This window comes from Anabrus simplex, chromosome 4, assembly GCF_040414725.1.
Source record: "Anabrus simplex isolate iqAnaSimp1 chromosome 4, ASM4041472v1, whole genome shotgun sequence".
NCBI classification, from domain to species: Eukaryota; Metazoa; Arthropoda; class Insecta; order Orthoptera; family Tettigoniidae; genus Anabrus; species Anabrus simplex.
Genome location: NC_090268.1, coordinates 298,863,040 through 298,885,190, shown reverse-complemented (window position 1 = coordinate 298,885,190; position 22,151 = coordinate 298,863,040). Strand labels below are relative to the sequence as shown.

Genomic DNA, 22,151 nt, shown 5'->3' with positions numbered 1-22,151 from the left:
ATTCCTCAAGGCACTATTATTGGACCTTTGTGTTTTCTTATATATATAAATGATATGAGTAAACAAGTGGAATCAGAGGTAAGGCTTTTTGCGGATGATGTTAGTCTGTATGGAGTAATATATAAGTTACAAGATTGTGAGCAACTGCAACATGACCTCGATAATGTTGTGAGATGGACAGCAGGCAATGGCATGTTGATAAACGGGGTTAAAAGTCAGGTTGTGAGTTTCACAAATAGGAAATGTCCTCTCAGTTTTAATTACTGCGTTGATGGGGTGAAAGTTCCTTTTGGGGATCATTGTAAGTATCTAGGTGTTAATATAAGGAAAGATCTTCATTGGGGTAATCGCATAAATGGGACTGTAAAGAAAGGGTGCGTGGTTTTGAGGGTGTTTAGAGGTTTAGTAAGGATGTAAAGGAGAGGGCATATAAGTCTCTGGTAAGACCCCAACTAGAGTATAATTCCTGCGTAGTTACCGAGCTCGACAGCTGGCAGTCGCTTAAGTGCGGTCAGTATCCAGTATTCGGGAGATAGTTTCAAACCCCACTGTCACCAGCCCTGAAAATGGTTTTCCGTGGTTTCCCATTTTCACACCAGGCAAATGCTGGGGCTGTACCTTAATTAAGGCCACAGCCGCTTCCTTCCAACTAGCCCTTTCCCGTCCCATCGGCCCCATAAGACCTATCTGTGTCGGTGCGACGTAAAGTAAATTGAAAAACGAAGTATATACGTAAATTTATTGGGAGGCTTCAGTAGTGACAGTGCCAAACAATCCATCTTTTGCCAAACAGCACTCTCACTCAGCATCGCGGGCGACTGCAGCGCCAGAGTTACCTCTAGTGTATATTTTATAAACTCCATGGCTCGAGGTACTGTGAAACGTCTCTTTTCCGGTAGATACACTCGAAGCGAAATTCATATCAATCTGGAAGGATTTCCACGCGGGTAAAGACTAACACAGGCTATACTATGTACAGAAACAACTGCAACACAAGTTATTAGACAGCATAGTGGACATTTTACTTTGTAAGACATCACAAACCTCCTACAAGCCTCAGAAACTTCATCTTAGTGGTACTCTTATGTTTCAGATACGTCGTACAAACAGAGGCCAGAAGACAGAGTGTGGATATGTGGTGGTGGAGGAACATCAGTCGTGTATGTGTGGCTGTGCTGTTTCCGAACAGGACTGCATTCCAGGCAAACAAGTAAGGGTGCAATGATATTTTAGGGAGAACTGGCCTTCTTCTTCTTCTACTACTACTTCTACTACTACTACTACTACTACTACTACTACTACTACTATTAAACGTCAAGCTAAAATGAACCATCCAACCCTACAAGGGTAGTGTCACATCCTTCATACCGAAACCTGCCCCTAAACGTTGGTGATGTAACTGATCAGTAGACCGAGGATTTTAGGCAAAAGCCTTTTTTGTTCCTAAATAGCTATTTGAAAATGAAGTTGTATTTACACGTTTCATGTATTTATAAGATTAAAAATCCACAGTTCCACCAGCCCTTCAGGTAAGCAACTCAATGTTGAAAACAGCATAGAGCAGGGCCTCTCAGGGTGCATGCGCTTGGTGCATGCACTGTGCACGGTGCAAAAGACGACTTGGCTTGGTTGCCCAGAGTGCAGACGCCCCACTCCTCGATTTGGAGCAATAGCGCTTACTCTCTCTTTCCTCACGCCTGTCTCGCTCGCTCCGCCTGTCTCCCTCTGCCCCACTTGCGCCGTAGCGCTCCAAATCCGGGCTGAGTTGAGCCGAGTATAGCCGAGTAGAGCCGAGCTTAGCCGAGTAGCCCAGAGACGAAGCGTTGATACGAGCCATACCGAGCGGCACCGATGCACAGTGCACGGAGCCCTTACGCCTCGATCTGCACGCGTGAGGATTTTGGGCGTTTGAGAGGCCCTGGCCTAGAGATATGAGCTACGAATTTTAAGTAAATAGAATATAATAAAGTATGAGAATATATTATTTATTATTTATGTATTCTTAAAAATTACAGTCCTTTTTCTTAATCATCGTTATCCGCTCGATTAGATTATTAGTTTGCCTTTTTCTACCACTACGAGCGCTAATGTGAGGCAATGTAGAGTTTCACTAAGCCCTTATAAATACATTCGGTGTAGACATTTTTATCAAAAAAGCCTGAGGGTATTGAACCAAGGAACATATTACAGAAGGAATTATTTAAATAAGTTATTTTGGCTAGGATTTGAATGAGAAAGAAAGCACGTATGTTAAAGAAACAGCATTCATCACAATTGTGGAAATTGATTAATTCTATGTTTTTCGTAGTACGGGGACCGCTACTTTGTTTGTTAAAACATTATTTCAACATTAAAACGGGGGTCCTACAGCGCCTAAAATTGACGTTAAAACCTATATTTGCCGATATTCCTATAATTACTACATTTTCCCTAAAAGTCATCTCCTTATAGGCCATGAAGTGCCCTAAGAGGGGTAGATGTAAAGGCTTCCACCAACCATAACCTCGGCACTTGGTGAGGTAGAGTGGTTATGCCTACGCCCGGCCGCCTTTTCCCCCCAAAATTAATCTAGTACTCGTTTTTTGTGTAGGCTGAGTGAACCTTATGGCCTTGAGCACCTCCGAAAGCAGTAATCTCGTTTAAATTTTTCGACTTCGATCAATTAAAAATGCTTTTTATTTATTCCGAGAAAATGGAATATTTGCTGTAAAAACGCCCGTAACATCTGTGTGTCTACTGACCTGCTGGAAACAAAACTTTTCATTTGATTCTCAGAGAACATTTTAGTTGTCCGTTTGTTCAGTGTGTACATAATGCCCACTGTGTCAGCTTCCAAGTCCTCTTGAATTAAACAATGGTTACAGGACCTAAAATATGGCTTCCGATTGAGATAAGCTAAATAAAATTCAGGAAACGCAATCGTCAAAAAATTACCAGTCTTTCGCCCCAGTGCGCCATGGGCTCATCAGTTGGACACCGCACCTTCCCAAAACAGTGGCCGGCTAGCACACCACTGCAAGCTATACATGTGATTTTTTACTGTTGAGTTTCCTGAATTTTATTTACCTATCTCAATAGGAAATCATATTTTTGGTCAAGCTAGCCCGGGAAGGCATATACAGCAAGTTGAGATACAATTCTCCGCTAGTTCATCGGCACTGCATTGTGCGTATCACGTGTATAGCTTGCATTGGTGTCGCTACTTGCATGCTAGCCAGCCAGTGTCTTGCAAAGGTGCGGTATCCAACGGATGAGCCCATGGCGCACTGGGGCGAAACACTGGTAATTTTTTGAAGATTGCGTTTCCTGAATTTTATTTAATAATAGTTACAGGAGTTTCCCCATTTCACATCGGGTAGTAAAATTACATTATGTGAAGTTTGCAGCAAAGAGGTGAGTGAAATTTGTTTTATATTTCCCTGTAAAAAGTTATTATCAATTCAGCAACATAAAAATGGTATAGTTGGGGACAAAACATGACGGCCTCAGTTCCTAGAAGCGAGCTGGAAGCCAGAGTTAATCACACTCTGCACCCTGCTGAGTTAACGAGTTCCAAGTGATCCGTGTTTGTTTTAGAGAGGCTGCCAAACCACTTTCTGCCTCACTCTCTGTAGTATTTACCCTTTCTTCGTGTAGAGTGCAGTAGCCGATTTGGCAACGCGGGACTATAGTAGAGGTAGTAAATCCTATTAAGTCGCTAATAGACACCGAGCTGCCGCTGGAAAGTAGTGGTGTGAAGCGAGGTCGTTATGATTTCTCCCCAACTATACTTTAATTGATAAGTGCTAATTAAAATACGTAAAATTGAAGCTGCCTAAAATATATTTTAGAACCTATTGTTTCATATTCCAGAGCCTATTTTAGGCACCGAAAATAAACATTCTAGCACCTAAACATCCGAGGTCTTCTGATGAGCTACAAGAATGTCACAAGAAAATAAAATGTAATAGCAGTCACAAGGCGCTAAGGGCTTGAGTGTTCAGCCCTCATTGTGGGCAAGCCAGCAGTGGAGGGGCGAGCAGGAGTTTCAAGACTGATTTCGGCATGAAGGGTGTGACACTTCCATTCTAAACTCAAAAAATGGAAAGCTAGACTCGACCCGTCTCAAGGTAGGATAAAATGATAGAGCAATCCTCATCACCACCATCATCATCATCTCTACCATCAGCCAATTCTATCACAATAATGTGGCCTCTGAAAGTCGTAAGTCCAACTAACCAGCGAACTCGGGAGATCATCCAAATACCTTTAACCCGTCGATCTGGTGATCTTTCCCTTCGTCTCAGTTGGACTCCACTCCAGTACTAATTGTGCCCTTTTGTCTCGCTAGCAATATGGCCGACCAACTCCCAGTTCAAGGTGACTGTTCTCTACAGACGTGACCGGTCTGATGTCTTCTGCCCTCTTCCTACCTTTCCGAGTAAAATCCAGCATTGGCCTATCCTGACTTCTCTTCAAAGGAACGTGTTCAGGTATCACGTATTATAATAGCCGTGAGCGCGCTTCAAGCATCTCACAACTCTTATACAACGCAGAAAAAGCCTTATTTGGACGCCTCTGTATCCTGCTAGACCTTCGTAAGGCAACTCGTCGAAGACATACTTTTAACGGGTCTACATTAGCCTTTATATAGCACACATGTTTATTGTTCAAGTTGCAGAGTTCCTATAATCTTAACTTGAATATGGACTTATATGTCTTTCCATTACTTCATTGAGGGCTGAATTCTGAGCCAAAAATAACTGAAGCTTCCTTTATTGACATAGAGTTGATATTTTCTGCTGTCAAATCAATCAATCAATCAAATCAAAACTGATTTATAAGGCTGTCACCCAGTCGGCAGGTTCTCTCTCACTCGTTTACCTGGTCTTTCTTTAAATGCAAAGTAGTTTGAAATCTATCCAACATCTTCCTTGGTAAATTAATCCAGTCTCTAATTCCTCGTCCTATAAACGAAACTGTGCCATAATCTTTCTTCTTGAATTCCAAATTTATCTTTATATCATGACCTTTTCTACTTTTAAAAATGCCATTCGAATTTTGGAAAGAAACTGGAAAGCGAAATGGCATGATGGAAATTATTGCCAAAGATATTTAATAAAATCTTCGAGACAGGGGCATTCCCGGAAGCTTAGAAAAAGAAGATAGTATGCCCTATATACAAAATAAAAGGGTAGAGATTGAATCCAGGTAACTATAGGGGGATAACCTTATTAGATACATTAGGGAAAATATATGCTGGTATACTGGCCAAAAGACTAATGCACTGGGAAGAGAGATATTCCTTCCTGTCGAAATTTCAAAGTGGTTTCAAAACAGTTAGAGAAACACCACATAATTATTTTTTATGGCGAGAACTCTTATCGGCAAATGTGTAAAGAAAAAAGGAGGTAAGCTGCACATAACATCAATAGACGTAGAGAAAGCATTAATTGATTCCTCGAAAAGGGAGAGGGAGGGGGATTGGTTGGGATGGAAGGGAGGGGCGGGAGGGTAAGGGAGGGGTGGGGAAGGAAGGGAGGGGAGGTAAACATTACTATAACTGCTAATAATAAGAGTTGTGGTGTGTGACATTTCTTAGAGGGAGGTCCGTTTACTGCCTGCCGAGGCGGGATAAAGGGAGTTGCTGTGTGGTTGCCATGGAAACGAGGGAGGGGCGACTGCGGTTGCCATGGAGATAAAACTTCAGGGCAGCTCGTCTTGCTGGGAGTTGCCAAACCTGTCACTGTCACTGTTAAGAATCTGATTGTTTGTATAAGAGTGATCGCAAATGGGACGACACCGCCTGGCCAGGTAGTCTACAACAGATCACAGCGGTCAGAATGAAGGAGGGAACAAGTGAACCGGAAGCGAGGGGTAAGAGCATGTAGAAAGGAATGCTGGAATGTGGCAACATCGTGAAATGGCACGTGCAGTGTTCCTCCTCCCAACCTTACCTGTCAGACGCCAACTTTATTTAAGTCTAGTATAGGTTGAGACACGTTGGAGTATCGAGTAAGGTGATAAAAGCGATAGAATCGATATGAGGCGTGCAGAACAGAAGTGGTTCAAGTCCAAAAACATTATCTGGAAAAAATTAACTTCAGGCAAGCAACTCAATGTTGAAAACATCCTAGGGAAATTAGCTGCGAATTTTAGGTAAATATAATAGCGTATGATCATATATTCTTTATTTATTCCTGAAAAATTACAATCCATTTCTTAATCATCGTTGATGAGATTGGCAGTTTGCCTTTTTCTTCCACTACGAGCGATAATGTGAGTCAGTGCAGAGTTTCAGTTAAGCCCTTATAACTACATTCTATGTGAACATTTTTTAAAGAAACAAAAAAGCCTGAGGGTATTGAACCAAGTAATACATTACGTAAAGAATTAAGTTAATAACTTAATTTGACTAGGATTTGAATCAAGAAGAAGACGAGTAAAGACACAAGCGATTTTAGGCTGTTTTTCCGGAACTGCATTTGGGCCTTTAAGTGATTTTTCGCAAATTTTTTTTAGTTTGATAGAGCTATCCAAGACTCAACATTTGAAGCCCTTCCGGACCCTTTACCCCTTCAAAGTTCGGCACAATTGAGAAAATTGCTTAATTTTACGTTTTTCATAGTGTGGGGGCCCTATTTTAAGAAATGTTTTCAAAATTAAAACAGAAATTAGTAAAAATGAAAAAAAAATATTTATAAATTAGACAGTTTTATTTCTGAGTTAGTTACTTAGATAAGTAACAAACATATGTTTTAATACTAAAATTATTGAGTTTTAGCTTTATATTATTATGCAATTATTACAAAACATCACGCTTTAAATGGAATTACAATGGTTCTGCACTGAAAATTACAGTCCTTTCAAGTTTAACATCTCATTTGAACTAGAAATGAGAATACATTTCTCAACAAATTAGTCATACAGAGGCTCATCATCACCATAATCTAGTTCACTGCTATTTGCATGGTGTTTTTGTCCTAATTTGTTGTTTACAAACACAGGCAAACTTTTGAAGGAAGGATGTCGACTTGGAGAAATAAAAGGTAATAAATCCATAATATCCTTCTTCTTCTGTTCTGTTACTGATCTCGTTGTATACAGATTCTCTGTTTCATATTCTGCCTCTTTAGAACGTTCAATATCAGTATCTTCACTGCTTAAATCCATATTTCACAATAGCATGGACTTGCCACACTACTGCACTGAGAAAGGGAGGGAAGTTGTAACAACAGTAGGAAAGTTCTGCAGACCGTGAGGAAAAGGGAGAACTACGGACTTACTTAACTTTGCCTCTGGAAAGAAGGCACCTTTTTGTATACAGACATGCAATTATCACAAATCTGCCAATTTTCGACTTACACCACTTCTGCTGTGCACTCCCCGTAAAAATAGCGTAGCCAGGATCGGCCGATGATGGCGGGGGTTATAGAGTTGCGTGTGCGATGCGCGCATGCAAGACTTGTCATTATAAGGACGCTGATATGTTGATATTCAGATTGCAGTAAACAACAAAATTTTACATCAAAATACAGAACAAGTACAATATGATCAAGGCCAAGAATTTTACAGCGAATTACGTTCAGCTTAGAGTCTAAAATCCAACTTTGGAGGCTTCTGAGAAAATAGATTCAACATATCTGTTAGTTCTACAATTATGTCTCTGAATTTTCATTTTGTTCATTCTTTATTTTCAGTTTCTATTAATTTTCTGTTTTTAAAATTTCCATGGGTGTTCTAACCCCCAATAAGTCCCCCCCCCCCCGGCTTCTCCCCTTCCTCACATGCACTGAAGTGAAATGTACAGTCGGAGTGAAAGTTCGAGGAGTGATTACAGTATTTCTAAAATGAGACTAAAACAGGGGTTTCTGTTGTTTATTAATAATACACCAGAGTTTGAAAGAGAGGAGAGATTTTCACTGCCATGTTTAGAAAATCGGAATATTCCTGGTCTTGTCCTTGTTGACGACATACTCCTGTTCACACTAATGTCAGAGGCAATGTGAAAGAGAATTGATGGTATTGAGAAATAATGTAGGCCTAAGGTGTAGAAAATTAAAACTGACACACCAAAAACTAGAGTAATGATATGTAAAAAAGGGAACAATTTAGCAAAAAATTTAAAATGATCTCAGAGGAGTGAATCTGGATATAGTTTTTGTGCCTGAGGACCCCTTAGCATATCGCAATCATGTCCAAGGACCCCTAGCCACTGAAGATAATACTGAATTCAGTGAACAAAAAAACAGAATTTTATAATGTTACCACGTTCGATTGCAATAGTATGATAGTATATAGTATAATTTACGGCTAATATTTACTTTCCTTTAAATTTAAGTGGAAGTTTATTTACATAAATATGTATATATACATAAAAATTATAAAACATTTTGACTCTTGGCCAATAATAACTACAAGTCTGGATCTGGAAACTTACTTGAGACAATTCACCTGGTATAGTTGTTGGATCAGTGGGACGTATGGTGCTGTCTTCCAAAGACCAAGCCTTTTACAGGCGTAGTCACCCGAACCGAACATCAGCCTCAACATTAGTTCCGTTTCTGTACTTCCGTTTTCATTTGTGTGGGAGCAGAAAAGGTACACCCACACGAGGAATGTTGTCACGAAAAGCATTAAACCCAGTATTTCCTTTCCAGAAATTGTAGGGTATAAGGGATGTCACGGGTCCAAAAGTCGATCAGAGACGTGGAGTTGTGATACAAGGTCTTCACAAACTACTGCCATCTTGTACCATCTATCGGCCAACAATTACATATAGTGTATGTAATTTATACAACAGTAAAGACATATGTTCCTAAATTTAGAATAATGATCTGTGAATTGTGTGTGTTCAGTAAAATTACGCTTTTTACATACCGTATTTACGCGAATAATATCCGCATATTTTACAAAAATTGAGGCACAAAATTGGGGTGCGGGTTTTATTTGAGTCAATGTTGGCATTTTTTTCAAAATCAGCCTTCCTAAAGTTACGGTGCGGGGATTATTCGCGTACATACCCGTATTTACGCGAATAATACCTGCATATTTTTTAAAAACATTTAGGCACGAAATTGGGGTGCGGGTTTTACTTGAGTCAATGGTGGGTTTTTCAAAATCAGCCTTCCTAAAGTTAGGGTGCGGAGATTATTCGGTGGCGGGGATTATTCGCATAAATACGTTACTTACTTATTATAGTGGACCCCTTGAATTATCGTCGAATATTAGCCAACAGAATGTATATTTTATTCTAATCTCTCCTTTTCTTTGTTCTCAATTATATAAAATGATCTGTTGATAGTTATTAATTATTCCAATCATTTTCTTCAACAGAAGTTCAACCCTGGTACATGTGAATGTGAATGTATGAACCAAGAGGAGAAGGATATGTGCACCGAGAGTGGTAAAGAGTGGAACATGAACGAATGTACCTGTGATTGTCCAGTGAAGTACATGGACTGCCCCCATAAGAAGGTGTGGGTGCCAAAATTTTGCGAGTGAGTATACTGTAGTTTACTAAAAACTAAAATATATATACAGAGTGTCCCAATAAAATGTATACACTCATTAAATGACTATAACACTAACAATTATTACAATACAGAAAAGTTTCAAAAACCGAAATAATGTGAACAAATGTAGAAACCAGCCAATTATAAGAGTTCACAATTTTGACCATTATGGTCCAAGCATAGCTGATAACGCTGACTGATAGAAACCAAAACGTTCCTAATTATTTCAGTTGGCATTTCGGCACATTCTCTTTCAATGGCTGCTATCAAATAATTGATTATAGTTGGTTTTGTGGTGTCAACATTGTGTTTAACATACCCCCACAGAAAAATCCGTGAGGGTCAAATCCGGTGAACGTGGAGGGTACTCGATATTTCCTCTTCGTCCTACCCATCTGTTTGGCAGGTGTCCGTCAAGATAATCCCTTACATCCCGATGGTAGTGGGGAGGTGCTCCATCCTGCGGGAAGTACTATTCTTCATTCCTAGACATCTCTAGGATGCGTGGCAAAGCGTATTCTTGTAGCAAGTTGAGGTAATTTGCACCATGAACGGTATCATAAAAAAAGAAAGGTCCAACTAAACCAAATGCTGACAAACCACACCACAATGTAACTCCAGGTAAGTTCACATGGTGTTACACTGTCACATGAGGATTGTTAGCTGCCCAGTAGGTGCAATTGTGACGATTAATTGAACCATTTAACTTGAACGTAACCTCATCACTCCAAACAATATAGGAATTGATTGTCCTGTGCAGATTTTGCTTGGCACCATTCACAAAATACAATTCTCCATTCATAATCATCTTCATTAAGAGCGTGGACTAATGTAGGAATAAAACTTCTCCATTGGGCAGGCTTCAAAATGTGACGGACGTTCAATTTTGGAACTCCTGTCTCACGAGCCGCTTGCCGAACAGATATTCTAGGCGATTGCTGAAATCGCGCCATGACTTCTCTTTCTCTTGTGGAGCTGGTGGATGACCGTGATCTTCCGGAATGGCTCTTATGGACATCCTTAACAGTTCCTTCTTCCTCAAACATATCTCGCAAACGAGTAATTCCGAGTCTCGTTGGTGCATCGCGTTGAAACTTCATTCTAAACTGTGTTTGTACTTCACTTGTCCTCAGTCTCCCAGTAGTACTTTATAATGAGTTTTCTTTCCTCCAAATTTAGTCTAACTCCAGCCATCATTTTAATCAGCAACAACTGAAAAAAAAAGACAAAAAGTTTGATTGTTATGAACTGTCAAAGAGTTTATACACTTTATTGGGGTACGCTGTATACACGACAACATTACGGCAATGAAACTCTACTCCCAGTAGAAATGTAAGATAGTAAGTAGTCTGTAGTATCCAAAGTATGGCTAAGTCTCACGTGAGAATTGGCATAGAGCTCCGTCACGCTAAAGCTTATTCCAAGTTAAGAAAACGGTATTGCTCTTATGGACCTGCAAGGAGTTATAAAGCTCCTAACTCTCTTACTAAATTTACAATCATATAAATCTGCATTTAACTTGAAAAATCTGAATATCTGCATTTAATATGAAAATTAACATTCATTAAATAAAATACACAATCGTCGAACCCTGGACTCACACTTACTTCTTATCTGCTTACTTACACATACGTTATTTGAAGGGCGCCAGCTACCACTCAGTGCAGCAATAATAGAATGAGAATCTTGACTATCTCTAGGGTGTGGGGTAATAAGCTTACTTTTGACAACATACCATATAAGTTCTGGGAAAAGGAGATTGGCGTTCGGCTTCCCCATTAATTTTGAGGTTAAGATATTTTACTGTTATTGAAATAAAACTATGAATTCGTTTGATAGAACAAAATATATCCTTTAAATAATATATAAAAAATAGTGAGTCTTGTTGCGATAAAACAGATGAGAATATGAAATTATGACATTGCAACTGAAAGAAACTAGCCATGAATTTGAATTCTTCTTGACCGGACATTTAACAATTTATACAAAATATATCCCTCACTGTTTCACTTGACTGTACCTTCAACACTTTGAGTGTAATTACGACGTATTCCTTAAATCTGGTGTTTACTGTAGATGTATCACGCCTAATTTGGTAATGTATCCATGTGACTGCTTCTTCTCCATACCATATGACCTCTTTGTAAGTCTGTATGGTATCACTTCTTTGCAAGTGTGTCCATCAGTTCACCATCCACTTCTTCTCTCTTCACCTTCCGTTTAACTATTGACTCCCGTTGACTGACTGAGGCCACTCCATCTTCGTTCACTCTCCGACCAACTGTGGTCTCTGCTTCCAGTTGAATAATGACTGTTCACTTATCCATTTTGGCTTCTTCACTGTACTGCTTCCGTGTAAATAATGACTGACGCTACAATATGCAGCCACCTTTTATAGACGTTGCATGGCACAGGTACGTAACCTCCAGAAATAACAATGACCTACTCCCACATACGCGACAAGTATTACATGTAATGGTGAAATCCCCTAGGGCTCCCTAAGAAAATCAAAGGAACAGAGCTCAGTGCTAAGTGAGCACGATGACGTAGCCATGATGTAGCAATAACTTGGCAGAATCGCGAGCAGTATTGCACAATATAACAACGTCACATCCACATCTGATACATCGAAACTCTCACTGTACAGGTATTTAATGTTAATCTACATATACGTATATATGCGTACACTCAATTACAAATACGTAAGCGACAAGCATTGCATAATGGAATTGAATAATAATTATAACAAAATAATAGTAATCTCACAGATAAAATAATAATAATAATAATAATAATAATAATAATAATAATAATAATAATAATAATAATAATAATAATAATAAAATACAGATATTACCTTGTAACGGGATTTGAACCGTTACAGAGTGAACACACCCCCTCTTAGACACCCATAATTCCTCGTGACTAAGGATTATTATAATGTGCTTTATATTGTATTATGAAAGAAATAAGGAATAAAAGAAAGAAAGAAAATAAATGAGGCGTGTTTTTGCCTGTGAGTTATTAAAATAAATGCAACATTCTCTATTTGATAAATGCATTCGCAGGGAAGAAGCACAGTGGCGGGAACAGCCAACGCTTTGTTGTCTTCCTTCATTTTCCTTCTGAGTTGCTCTGGCATGTGAAACGTTACGCTATGAATCGCCAGCGTGTGTTCTAATATTTCTCTACCGTACAACAGTTGTTTGCTGAAGATTTTGATTATTTGGTGTGCAGCGATACATCACAGCATGACTTGTATTGATACAGAAATTCGCTACGATTTTTATCTGTGCTTGGTTTTGTTATTTAGCTTTTGTTTTTTTGTTTTTTGCTAGTGGCTTTACATCGTACCAACGCAAATAGGTCTTATGGCGACGATGGGATAGGAAAGGCCTAGGAGTTGGAAGGAAGCGGCCATGGCCCTAGTTTAGGTACAGCCCCAGCATTTGCCTGGTGTGAAAATGGGAAACCACGGAAAGCCATCTTCAGGGTTGCTGACAGTGGAATTCGAACCCACTATATCCCGGATGCAAGCTCACAGCCACACGCCCCTAACCGCACGGCCAACTCGCCAGGTCTTTTGTTTCTTAAGCGCATTTTATTTTGTCACACTTTTATCATTTGTTCACAAGCGCATTTAACTGTTACAATTCTTTCTGTGGGGCGATATGACGGCACAGTAGCACCCGGCGTTGCCTGGGCAAATTTATTAAATGTATGGGTGGCATACAGGGATGCTGTAGTAGAAACAGCAAGGGAATGCCTAGGAACAACTGTGTGTAAAGATGGGAAAAGGCGAACATCTTGGTGGAATGAGGAAGTGAGAGCAGCCTGTAAACGTAAAAAGAAGGCTTATCAGAAATGGCTCCAAACAAGGGCCGAGGCAGGCAGGGATTTGTACGTAGATGAAAGAAACAGAGCGAAACAAATAGTTGTTGAATCCAAAAAGAAGTCATGGGAAGATTTTGGTAATAACCTGGAAAGGCTAGGTCAAGCAGCAGGGAAACCTTTCTGGACAGTAATAAAGAATCTTAGGAAGGGAGGGAAAAAGGAAATGAACAGTGTTTTGAGTAATTCAGGTGAACTCATAACAGATCCCAGGGAATCACTGGAGAGGTGGAGGGAATATTTTGAACATCTTCTCAATGTAAAAGGAAATCATCATGGTGGTGTTGCAAACAGCCAAGCTCATGGGGAGGAGGAAAATGATGTTGGTGAAATTATGCTTGAGGAAGTGGAAAGGATAGTAAATAAACTCCATTGTCATAAGGCAGCAGGAATAGATGAAATTAGACCTGAAATGGTGAAGTATAGTGGGAAGGCAGGGATGAAATGGCTTCATAGAGTAGTGAAATTAGCATGGAGTGTTGGTAAGGTACCTTCAGATTGGACAAAAGCAGTAATTGCACCTATCTATAAGCAAGGGAACAGGAAGGATTGCAACAACTATCGAGGTATCTCATTGATTAGTATACCAGGCAAAGTATTCACAGGCATCTTGGAAGGGAGGGTGCGATCAGTCGTTGAGAGGAAGTTGGATGAAAACCAGTGTGGTTTCAGACCACAGAGAGGCTGTCAGGATCAGATTTTCAGTATGCGCCAGGTAATTGAAAAATGCTACGAGAGGAATAGGCAGTTGTGTTTATGTTTCGTAGATCTAGAGAAAGCATATGACAGGGTACCGAGGGAAAAGATGTTCGCTATACTGGGGGACTATGGAATTAAAGGTAGATTATTAAATTCAATCAAAGGCATTTATGTTGACAATTGGGCTTCAGTGAGAATTGATGGTAGAATGAGTTCTTGGTTCAGGGTACTTACAGGAGTTAGACAAGGCTGTAATCTTTCACCTTTGCTGTTTGTAGTTTACATGGATCATATGCTGAAAGGTATAAAATGGCAGGGAGGGATTCAGTTAGGTGGAAATGTAGTAAGCAGCCTGGCCTATGCTGACGACTTGGTCTTAATGGCAGACTGTGCCGAAAGCCTGCAGTCTAACATCTGGGAACTTGAAAATAGGTGCAATGAGTATGGTATGAAAATTAGCCTCTCGAAGACTAAATTGATGTCAGTAGGTAAGAAATCCAACAGAATTGAATGTCAGATTGGTGATACAAAGCTAGAACAGGTCGATAATTTCAAGTATTTAGGTTGTGTGTTTTCCCAGGATGGTAATATAGTAAGTGAGATTGAATCAAGGTGTAGTAAAGCTAATGCAGTGAGCTCGCAGTTGCGATCAGCAGTATTCTGTAAGAAGGAAGTCAGCTCCCAGACGAAACTATCTTTACATCGGTCTGTTTTCAGACCAACTTTGCTTTACGGGAGCGAAAGCTGGGTGGACTCAGGATATCTTATTCATAAGTTAGAAGTAACAGACATGAAAGTAGCAAGAATGATTGCTGGTACAAACAGGTGGGAACAATGGCAGGAGGGAACTCGGAATGAGGAGATAAAGGCTAATTTAGGAATGAACTCGATGGATGAAGCTGTACGCATAAACCGGCTTCGGTGGTGGGGTCATGTGAGGCGAATGGAGGAGGATAGGTTACACAGGAGAATAATGGACTCTGTTATGGAGGGTAAGAGAAGTAGAGGGAGACCAAGACGACGATGGTTAGACTCTGTTTCTAACGATTTAAAGATAAGAGGTATAGAACTAAATGAGGCGACAACACTAGTTGCAAATCGAGGATTGTGGCGATGTTTAGTAAATTCTCAGAGGCTTGCAGACTGAACGCTGAAAGGCATAACAGTCTATAATGATAATGTATGTATGTATGTATGTATGTAATTAACTGCATCCCCCACCCCGAGCCTATACAAATGATCTGTTGTCTATTTTCTCCCAGTTTCCTTTGAACTTCAATACTGAGTACAGTAGTTCACCCATGTTGCTGTAAAAACCTAAATAAGCCCTCCGTACAACACCTGTACCCGAGATTTCAAAAAAATTAATTTGCAGCTTACTTTCTTCCTTCTCTTATTTTGAATTTAAGTTTGTTTTTTGTTTTTTTGTTTTTTTTTGTTTTTGCTTTACGTCGCACCGACACAGATAAGTCTTATGGCGACGATGGGACAGGGAAGGGCTAGGAGTGGGAAGGAAACGGCCGTGGCCTTAATTAAGGTACAGCCCCAGCATTTGCCTGGTGTGAAAATGGGAAACCACGGAAAACCATTGAATTTAAGCACCAATATATAGCCTATGGCACTGTTTACCCGTGATGCTGTGGAACACAGCCGTTCTTGTTGTCATAAGAGCAATACTGTTTTCTTAACACGGAATGAGCTATAGTTGTTAGATGTTCCTGCCGGGCTGAGTGGCTCAGACGGTTAAGGCGCTGGCCTTCTGACCCCAACTTGGCAGGTTCGATCCTGGCTCAGTCCGGTGGTAATTGAAGGTGCTCAAATACGTCAGCCTCGTGTCGGTAGATTTACTGGCACGTAAAAGAACTCCTGCGGGACTAAATTCCGGCACCTCGGCGCCTCCGAAAACCGTAAAAGAGTAGTTGGTGGGACGTAAAACAAATATTATTATTATTATTATTATTATTATTATTATTATTATTATTATTATTATTATCATTATTATTATTATTATTATTATTAGATGTTCCGCCTACAGCACATGCACATCGTCGCGGCATGCCGGAACATGACTGTCTTTTGTTGATAATTCCTTGATGCTCCTCTGTCTGCTGTTCATAGTTCTTATTCCTGTTCTACATCATCAAATTGTTCTTTCAATTCAAGAGTTCACAAGAAAAATGGTCAAATCATTTCAAATATTGTTCAACATTGCTGAAGGTTTGACAAGATTTGAAAAGATTTGATAAAGTTTGATAGCATTTTGTTTTAACACGGAGGAAAGGCAAACAGCAGTTGTGGTTCTTGGACTAACGGTGGGATATATTATTAAAAAGAGAAGTACCCAATAAACCGTAATTTCTTTCTTTCTTTCTTTCTTTCTTTCTTTCTTTCTTTCTTTCTTTCTTTCTTTCTTTCTTAATCTGCTTACCTTCCAGGATTGATTTTTCCCTCGGACTCAGTGTCACCTCTACCGCCTCAAGGTTGGTGTCCTGGAGGATGAGACTTTGGGTCGGGGGATACAAGTGCAGCCGTGTTTCACCTACAGGAATATCACGGGATATTTACAGTTATGATTGATACGGAGTTTTGTGGATGTGCAGAGGTGAAAGAAGGTGCTGGGATGAACAGGTCTCAATCTACGAAATTAAAGTTAATTTAAAATTTAACAAGGTTATATTTTCTTTTCAAGATTAAGAAATAACAAATATAACAGGTACTCGGTAGCCGAAACACACATCGAGAATGTACAATTACAGAGTTACAGGATTTGGGCTCCGAGAGCCAGACACACAATTCTTGAGCTATAAGCCCAACCTTACGATATACAGGATTCAACAAAGGGGCAGAAGACCCCAATCATGCCCAGGAGCACTTGCTCCCAATTACACAGTAAAGCCTCCTCGAGGCACGCAGAAACAGATTTTAAGAAAGAGCAACCCGCTCTTAAGTTCAAGCCTATCAAAGGCCACACCAAACTCCACGTTCAAGCTGTCCTCCAAGGACATATACACAGGGGTAAAAATACCCAACCTACTGAGGCCTATTCAGTGAAGAAACAGAAATATTACATGGCCCCCACAATACCAACTTGAGAGGAGGCGAAACTGCACTCCAAATACGCCTTATTAAAACCTACTTGGCACTAGGCCTCTAATGCAAGGGCTAATCCCATACTAAACAGGTGACTTATAGAAGGGGACAATTTACATTACGTTAAGGAAGAAACGGTTGTGAAAATAAGTTCACCTCAACGCAATATGAGTGGGAGCTCGAGAGGGTTAAGCACTCTCTATCCCAATATGTAGTTTAAAAAGATAGAATTGATACCAAGTGTCTTTACATTTTAGGGGAAGGTTACATGGTAAACGGCTTCGGACCTGCCCTGAGAGTTAAACTGCTGAGCTAGCAAGAAAAGAAGTTATTAAAAGGCCATTACCTGGTGGTTGAACTGCTGCCCGAAGAAAGAGACGCTTCCCGCCCCCTGCTACGTACTTTACACACTGATAGATGTTACTGAAGTGGCGCGGAGACCCGAAAATCAGCAGTTTATATACCCTCGTGGAAAGTTCGAGGCGTTTCAGGAATGAGAACACCCGCCCACAAGCCTTTTATTGGATAATGGCAAAAACTACTACACTAGACGAAGAAGAAACACCTTATTGGTGGAAAATTAATTACAGAAATTCCTTATTGGTCAAATTCAAAACTGACGGAAAGAAAGGGTTAATATTGCCAACTTAAACAATGACTGAAAGAAATTTAACAAAAAACAAACTTATGAACCCAAAATTTCTCCAAAAACACAGTTCTTTCACTTCGCACTAGGATGCATAATTGTAGTCCTTCAGTAGTGCCATCTAGAAGAGAATGTTCGCACTTCTTGCTACAGATAAAACAAAAACGAATCGAAACTGACATAGTTCAGAACACTTCAAAATTTATAGTAATGACATCTTCTGAGAAATCGTTGAATAAATATGGAAGTTAAAGTTCAGGCTTCCTCCAGTAGAGGAGTTTTAACTGGCGCAAGGTTTGAATTAGCGGCGTGGAGGTGTACCACCCGGTACAATGATAACAACATATGGATAAATTATTGAAGTGAAAGGAAGATTTTCTTGAGGAATTCTGTTATTTCGAAGTGGTATTTCACATTCGTTGGCAGGGGAGTTGATCGTAGCACAGCTGGTCGTTCTCTTGAGTACGTGGTGCATTCAGTCAACAGGTGTCGAGCAGTCTGTGGAGATTTTTCCGGTCAGTTGCAGAGTCTTACATGGCTTAGAAGCATAGAAATATATGTGCAAGAAGTAATTTTTGTAACTAAGTGGTCATTCTACAAATACAGCATATAATTATACGCAATAATATTCTCAACAGGTATAGCCCTACCACAAATAAAATAAACGGCCAACTTCTGAGCAAAATGTGTTTTCAAAAAGAGCTAAAAATGTCATTATTTCTACGTCGACCCCCTGTGGGCGAAGCCGACAGAATACATCCACGGTATCCCCTGCCTGTCGTAAGGGGTGACTAAAACGGGCCCGACGGGCTCTTAACTTGGGAGCATGGGTTGATTATCACGGGGCCCTTAGCTGAGTCCTGGCATTGCTTCTACTTACTTGTGCCAGACTCCTAACTTGCGTCTATCCTATCTGACCTCCTGGCCAACTCTTGTTCCTTTCCGACCCCGTCGCTATTAGGTTCCGAGGGCTAGGGAATTTCCACGTTCATGCCCTTTGTGGGCATTGTCTTTTTTGGCCGATACCTTCATTTTTCGAAGTATCAGACCCCCATTCCAGTTTGCCACTGATTAGTGTTAATAGTGTCGGACTGAGTAGCTCAGACTGTTACGGGGCTGGTATTCTGACCCCAACTTGACAGGTTCGATCCTGACTCAGTCCGGTGGTATTTGAAGGTGCTGAAATAAGTGAGCCTCGTGTCGGTAGATTTACTGGCACGTAAAAGAACTTCCGTGGGGAAAAAAACCGTCAAAAATAGTTAGTGGGACGAACAAACAATAACATTATTAGTGTTAATAGAGGATGGTTGCCCATTTGTACTTCCTCTTAAAAGAGTAATCACCGCCGCCATTCTCTGAAGTTATACAACAACGATTTTTGATAACTATGGTCATGCACGCACTATATGGCCTTTGATTCTGTTTAAGTGCTGGCTTTGACCAAGTAGGTCTTCCGAAACAGTTAAAAGTTGACCGGACTGTGAGTTGTCTCTTACTACCCGCAACAACTCACATGAACGGACACTTCTTGTTCTCAATACCGTATTGATCTGTTTACCTTCTCCCGAAATGTCAATCATTGTCATATTTTGTATTTTCCTCGTATGTCGTTAACCCTTGTGGTTAACCTACTGACCTTCTTACTAATTTTCTACTGGAAGAGTTCGGCTACTATGCGACATTTCTTTAGGTTGTCCTGTAGACTTTCAAAGAAGCAAACATATTAATGAACGTAAGTTTTCGTGGCTCATTGTATTAACCTAAAGAAATAAATGAACTGTATTAAAGCCACTATATATATATTTATTAATAATAAAGCCAAGCTTTCAGCCTAATTGCATTGGCCTTCATCAGGGCATGTGAAGGTTTGCCTCCGACAGTGAGCAAAGAAATTATCTGAAGGAACATGGAAGTCATGCCCGTACTATCCACGGCCTACCCCACTAACTGGACTCAAGGATCGTGACGCTGTGCTGTGGTGGTTGATGCATCAGTAACTTCCCTCAGAGGGCGGTGCATCAGTAACTTCCCTCAGAGGGCGGTGCATCAGTAACTTCCCTCCCAACCACCACAGCACAGCGCCACGATCCTTGAGTCCAGTTAGTGGGGTAGGCCGTGGATAGTACGGGCATTACTTCCATGTTCCTTCAGATAATTTCTTTGCTCACTGTCGGAGGCAAAACTTCACATGCCCTGATGAAGGCCAATGCAATTTGGCTGAAAGCTTGGCTTTATTATTAATAAATATATATAGTGGTTTTAATCCCGTTCATTTATTTCTTTATGTTAAGCAAACATATTGCTGATATTAACTCTGTATTTTGTCTCTTCCAGGTGCAGAAGAATGGCAGAAAGCCCATAAGAACGGATCTAGATCAACTCTTCGCATCAACTCCTTGATGACATTTTAAACTGTGATGGTACAACAAAATAGGAATCTGCATATTTTAATAAAGACAAAAATATGAATATTAATTATTATTAAAACCCTTTACATTGTATAAAAATCGGTAGAATTGGCGGAGTATACTGGAGTAATAAAGAACTATTTAATAACCAATACATACCTGCCTCTTGGAATTTTCTGTTTCACGCTTCCCACAAGTCCTCAGTACATTAAGGAATTATGAAAAATTTGCACCTAAAAGGAAGTTTAGTTGATATTCTCTAAATATAAAGTGTATTTAAAACACAGCCAACGGCCGTACCCGTGTTGAAACACCGGATCCTGTGAGATCTCCGAAGTTAATCAACATTGGGCGTGGTCAGGACTTGGATGGGTTGCCACGCGCTGTTGATGGGGGGGGGGGGGTAAGGGAATGTAGGAGCGGAAAGGAACTGGCCACCCTACCGCACGTAAACTCCGGCTCAGGAACACCTCTGCGGAGGTTCGGACCTGCCTTCGGGTAGAATAACCCTTAACTTACCTTTAAAACACAGTTAGGTTTCCCATTTTCACACCAGGCAAATGCTGGGGCTGTACCTTAATTAAGGCCACGGCCGCTTCCTTCCAACTCCTAGGCCTTTCCTATCCCATCGTCGACATAAGACCTATCTGTGTCGGTGCGACGTAAAGCCGTTAGCAAAAAAAAAAAAAAAAAAAAAAAACACAGTTATCCTGTTTTAAGCATTCAAACAGGCAGGGTTTTTCCTTTCATCTTCAAACAGTCTGAAATGTGTAAGAAAACGCCAAACACGGAGTGAATTGACAAGAAAAGATTTTTTTTTTTTTTTGCTAGTTGCTTTACGTCGCACCGACACAGATAGGTCTTATGGCGACGATGGGACAGGAAAGGGCTAGGACTGGGAAGGAAGCTTTTTTTTTTGCTAGGGGCTTTACGTCGCACCGACACAGATAGGTCTTATGGCGACGATGGGATAGGAAAGGCCTAGGAATTGGAAGGAAGCGGCCGTGGCCTTAATTAAGGTACAGCCCCAGCATTTGCCTGGTGTGAAAATGGGAAACCACGGAAAACCATTTTCAGGGCTGCCGATAGTGGGATTCGAACCTACTATCTCCCGGATGCAAGCTCACAGCCACGCGCCTCTACGCGCACGGCCAACTCGCCCGGTGGGAAGGAAGCGGCCGTGGCCTTAATTAAGGTACAGCCCCAGTATTTGCCTGGTGTGAAAATGGGAAACCACGGAAAACCATTTTCAGGCTGCCGACAATGGGGTTCGAACCTACTATCTCCCGAATACTGGACACTGGCTCCACTTAAGCGACTGCAGCTATCGAGATCGGTGACAAGAAAAGATATAAGTTTTGAATTGTATACCCAGGATGTATCAGAACTATGCCGACAAAAATAATCAGGGATGCTCTTCGTGCTATGTTAAGAACGATGACGCAATCGAATTGGCGGAGAAACGTTTTTCTCTAGAAAATGAGCTTACATTTAGACTACTTTGAGACGCGCGATTCAAATTGGCGAACTCGCGGTATTTGCTATGCCAGAGCAAAAGCCGCTGCTGCCGTGCTGCAGGGAGGAGAAGGGGAAAGAGGGGAAGTAGGATGTATGATGGAGACAGAGTTAATGCTCCTCGTTCGACTCTCATAGGACTGTCCCTCTCTTACAGGCAATATGCAGAGTTTGTTTATTAATCAGCCGTAACCGCATACACAATACATGAACGCACTGTAATTAAGACACACTTGTCAGTCAAGGAGTTCACCAGATCGTTTCTCCTCTCGTCTGATGGTCGCAGTAACGGGGGATACACTAAAGACAATTGGTTGGGATATAGTACCATATCTGAAGTACTTATTTGATTATTGTTTGGTTAAAGGAGCTATACCAAATAAATGGAGAGTTGCTATAGTAGCCCCT

The 22,151-nt window shown here is 40.6% G+C and overlaps 1 protein-coding gene across 1 annotated transcript in view; it reads left to right on the top strand.

Annotated features, from left to right (window-relative positions):
* Positions 1 to 20,374, top strand: part of LOC136872669 (vascular endothelial growth factor A) — a 56,234-nt gene extending 35,860 nt beyond the window's left edge. The window contains exons 5-7 of the mRNA XM_067146481.2: positions 1,094 to 1,210; positions 9,316 to 9,479; positions 20,155 to 20,374. Of these exons, the coding sequence (XP_067002582.2) occupies positions 1,094 to 1,210; positions 9,316 to 9,479; positions 20,155 to 20,182 (309 nt within the window). The 3' untranslated portion in view covers positions 20,183 to 20,374. The remainder of the gene's footprint in view (positions 1 to 1,093; positions 1,211 to 9,315; positions 9,480 to 20,154) is intronic.
* Positions 20,375 to 22,151: the final 1,777 nt, after the last annotated feature.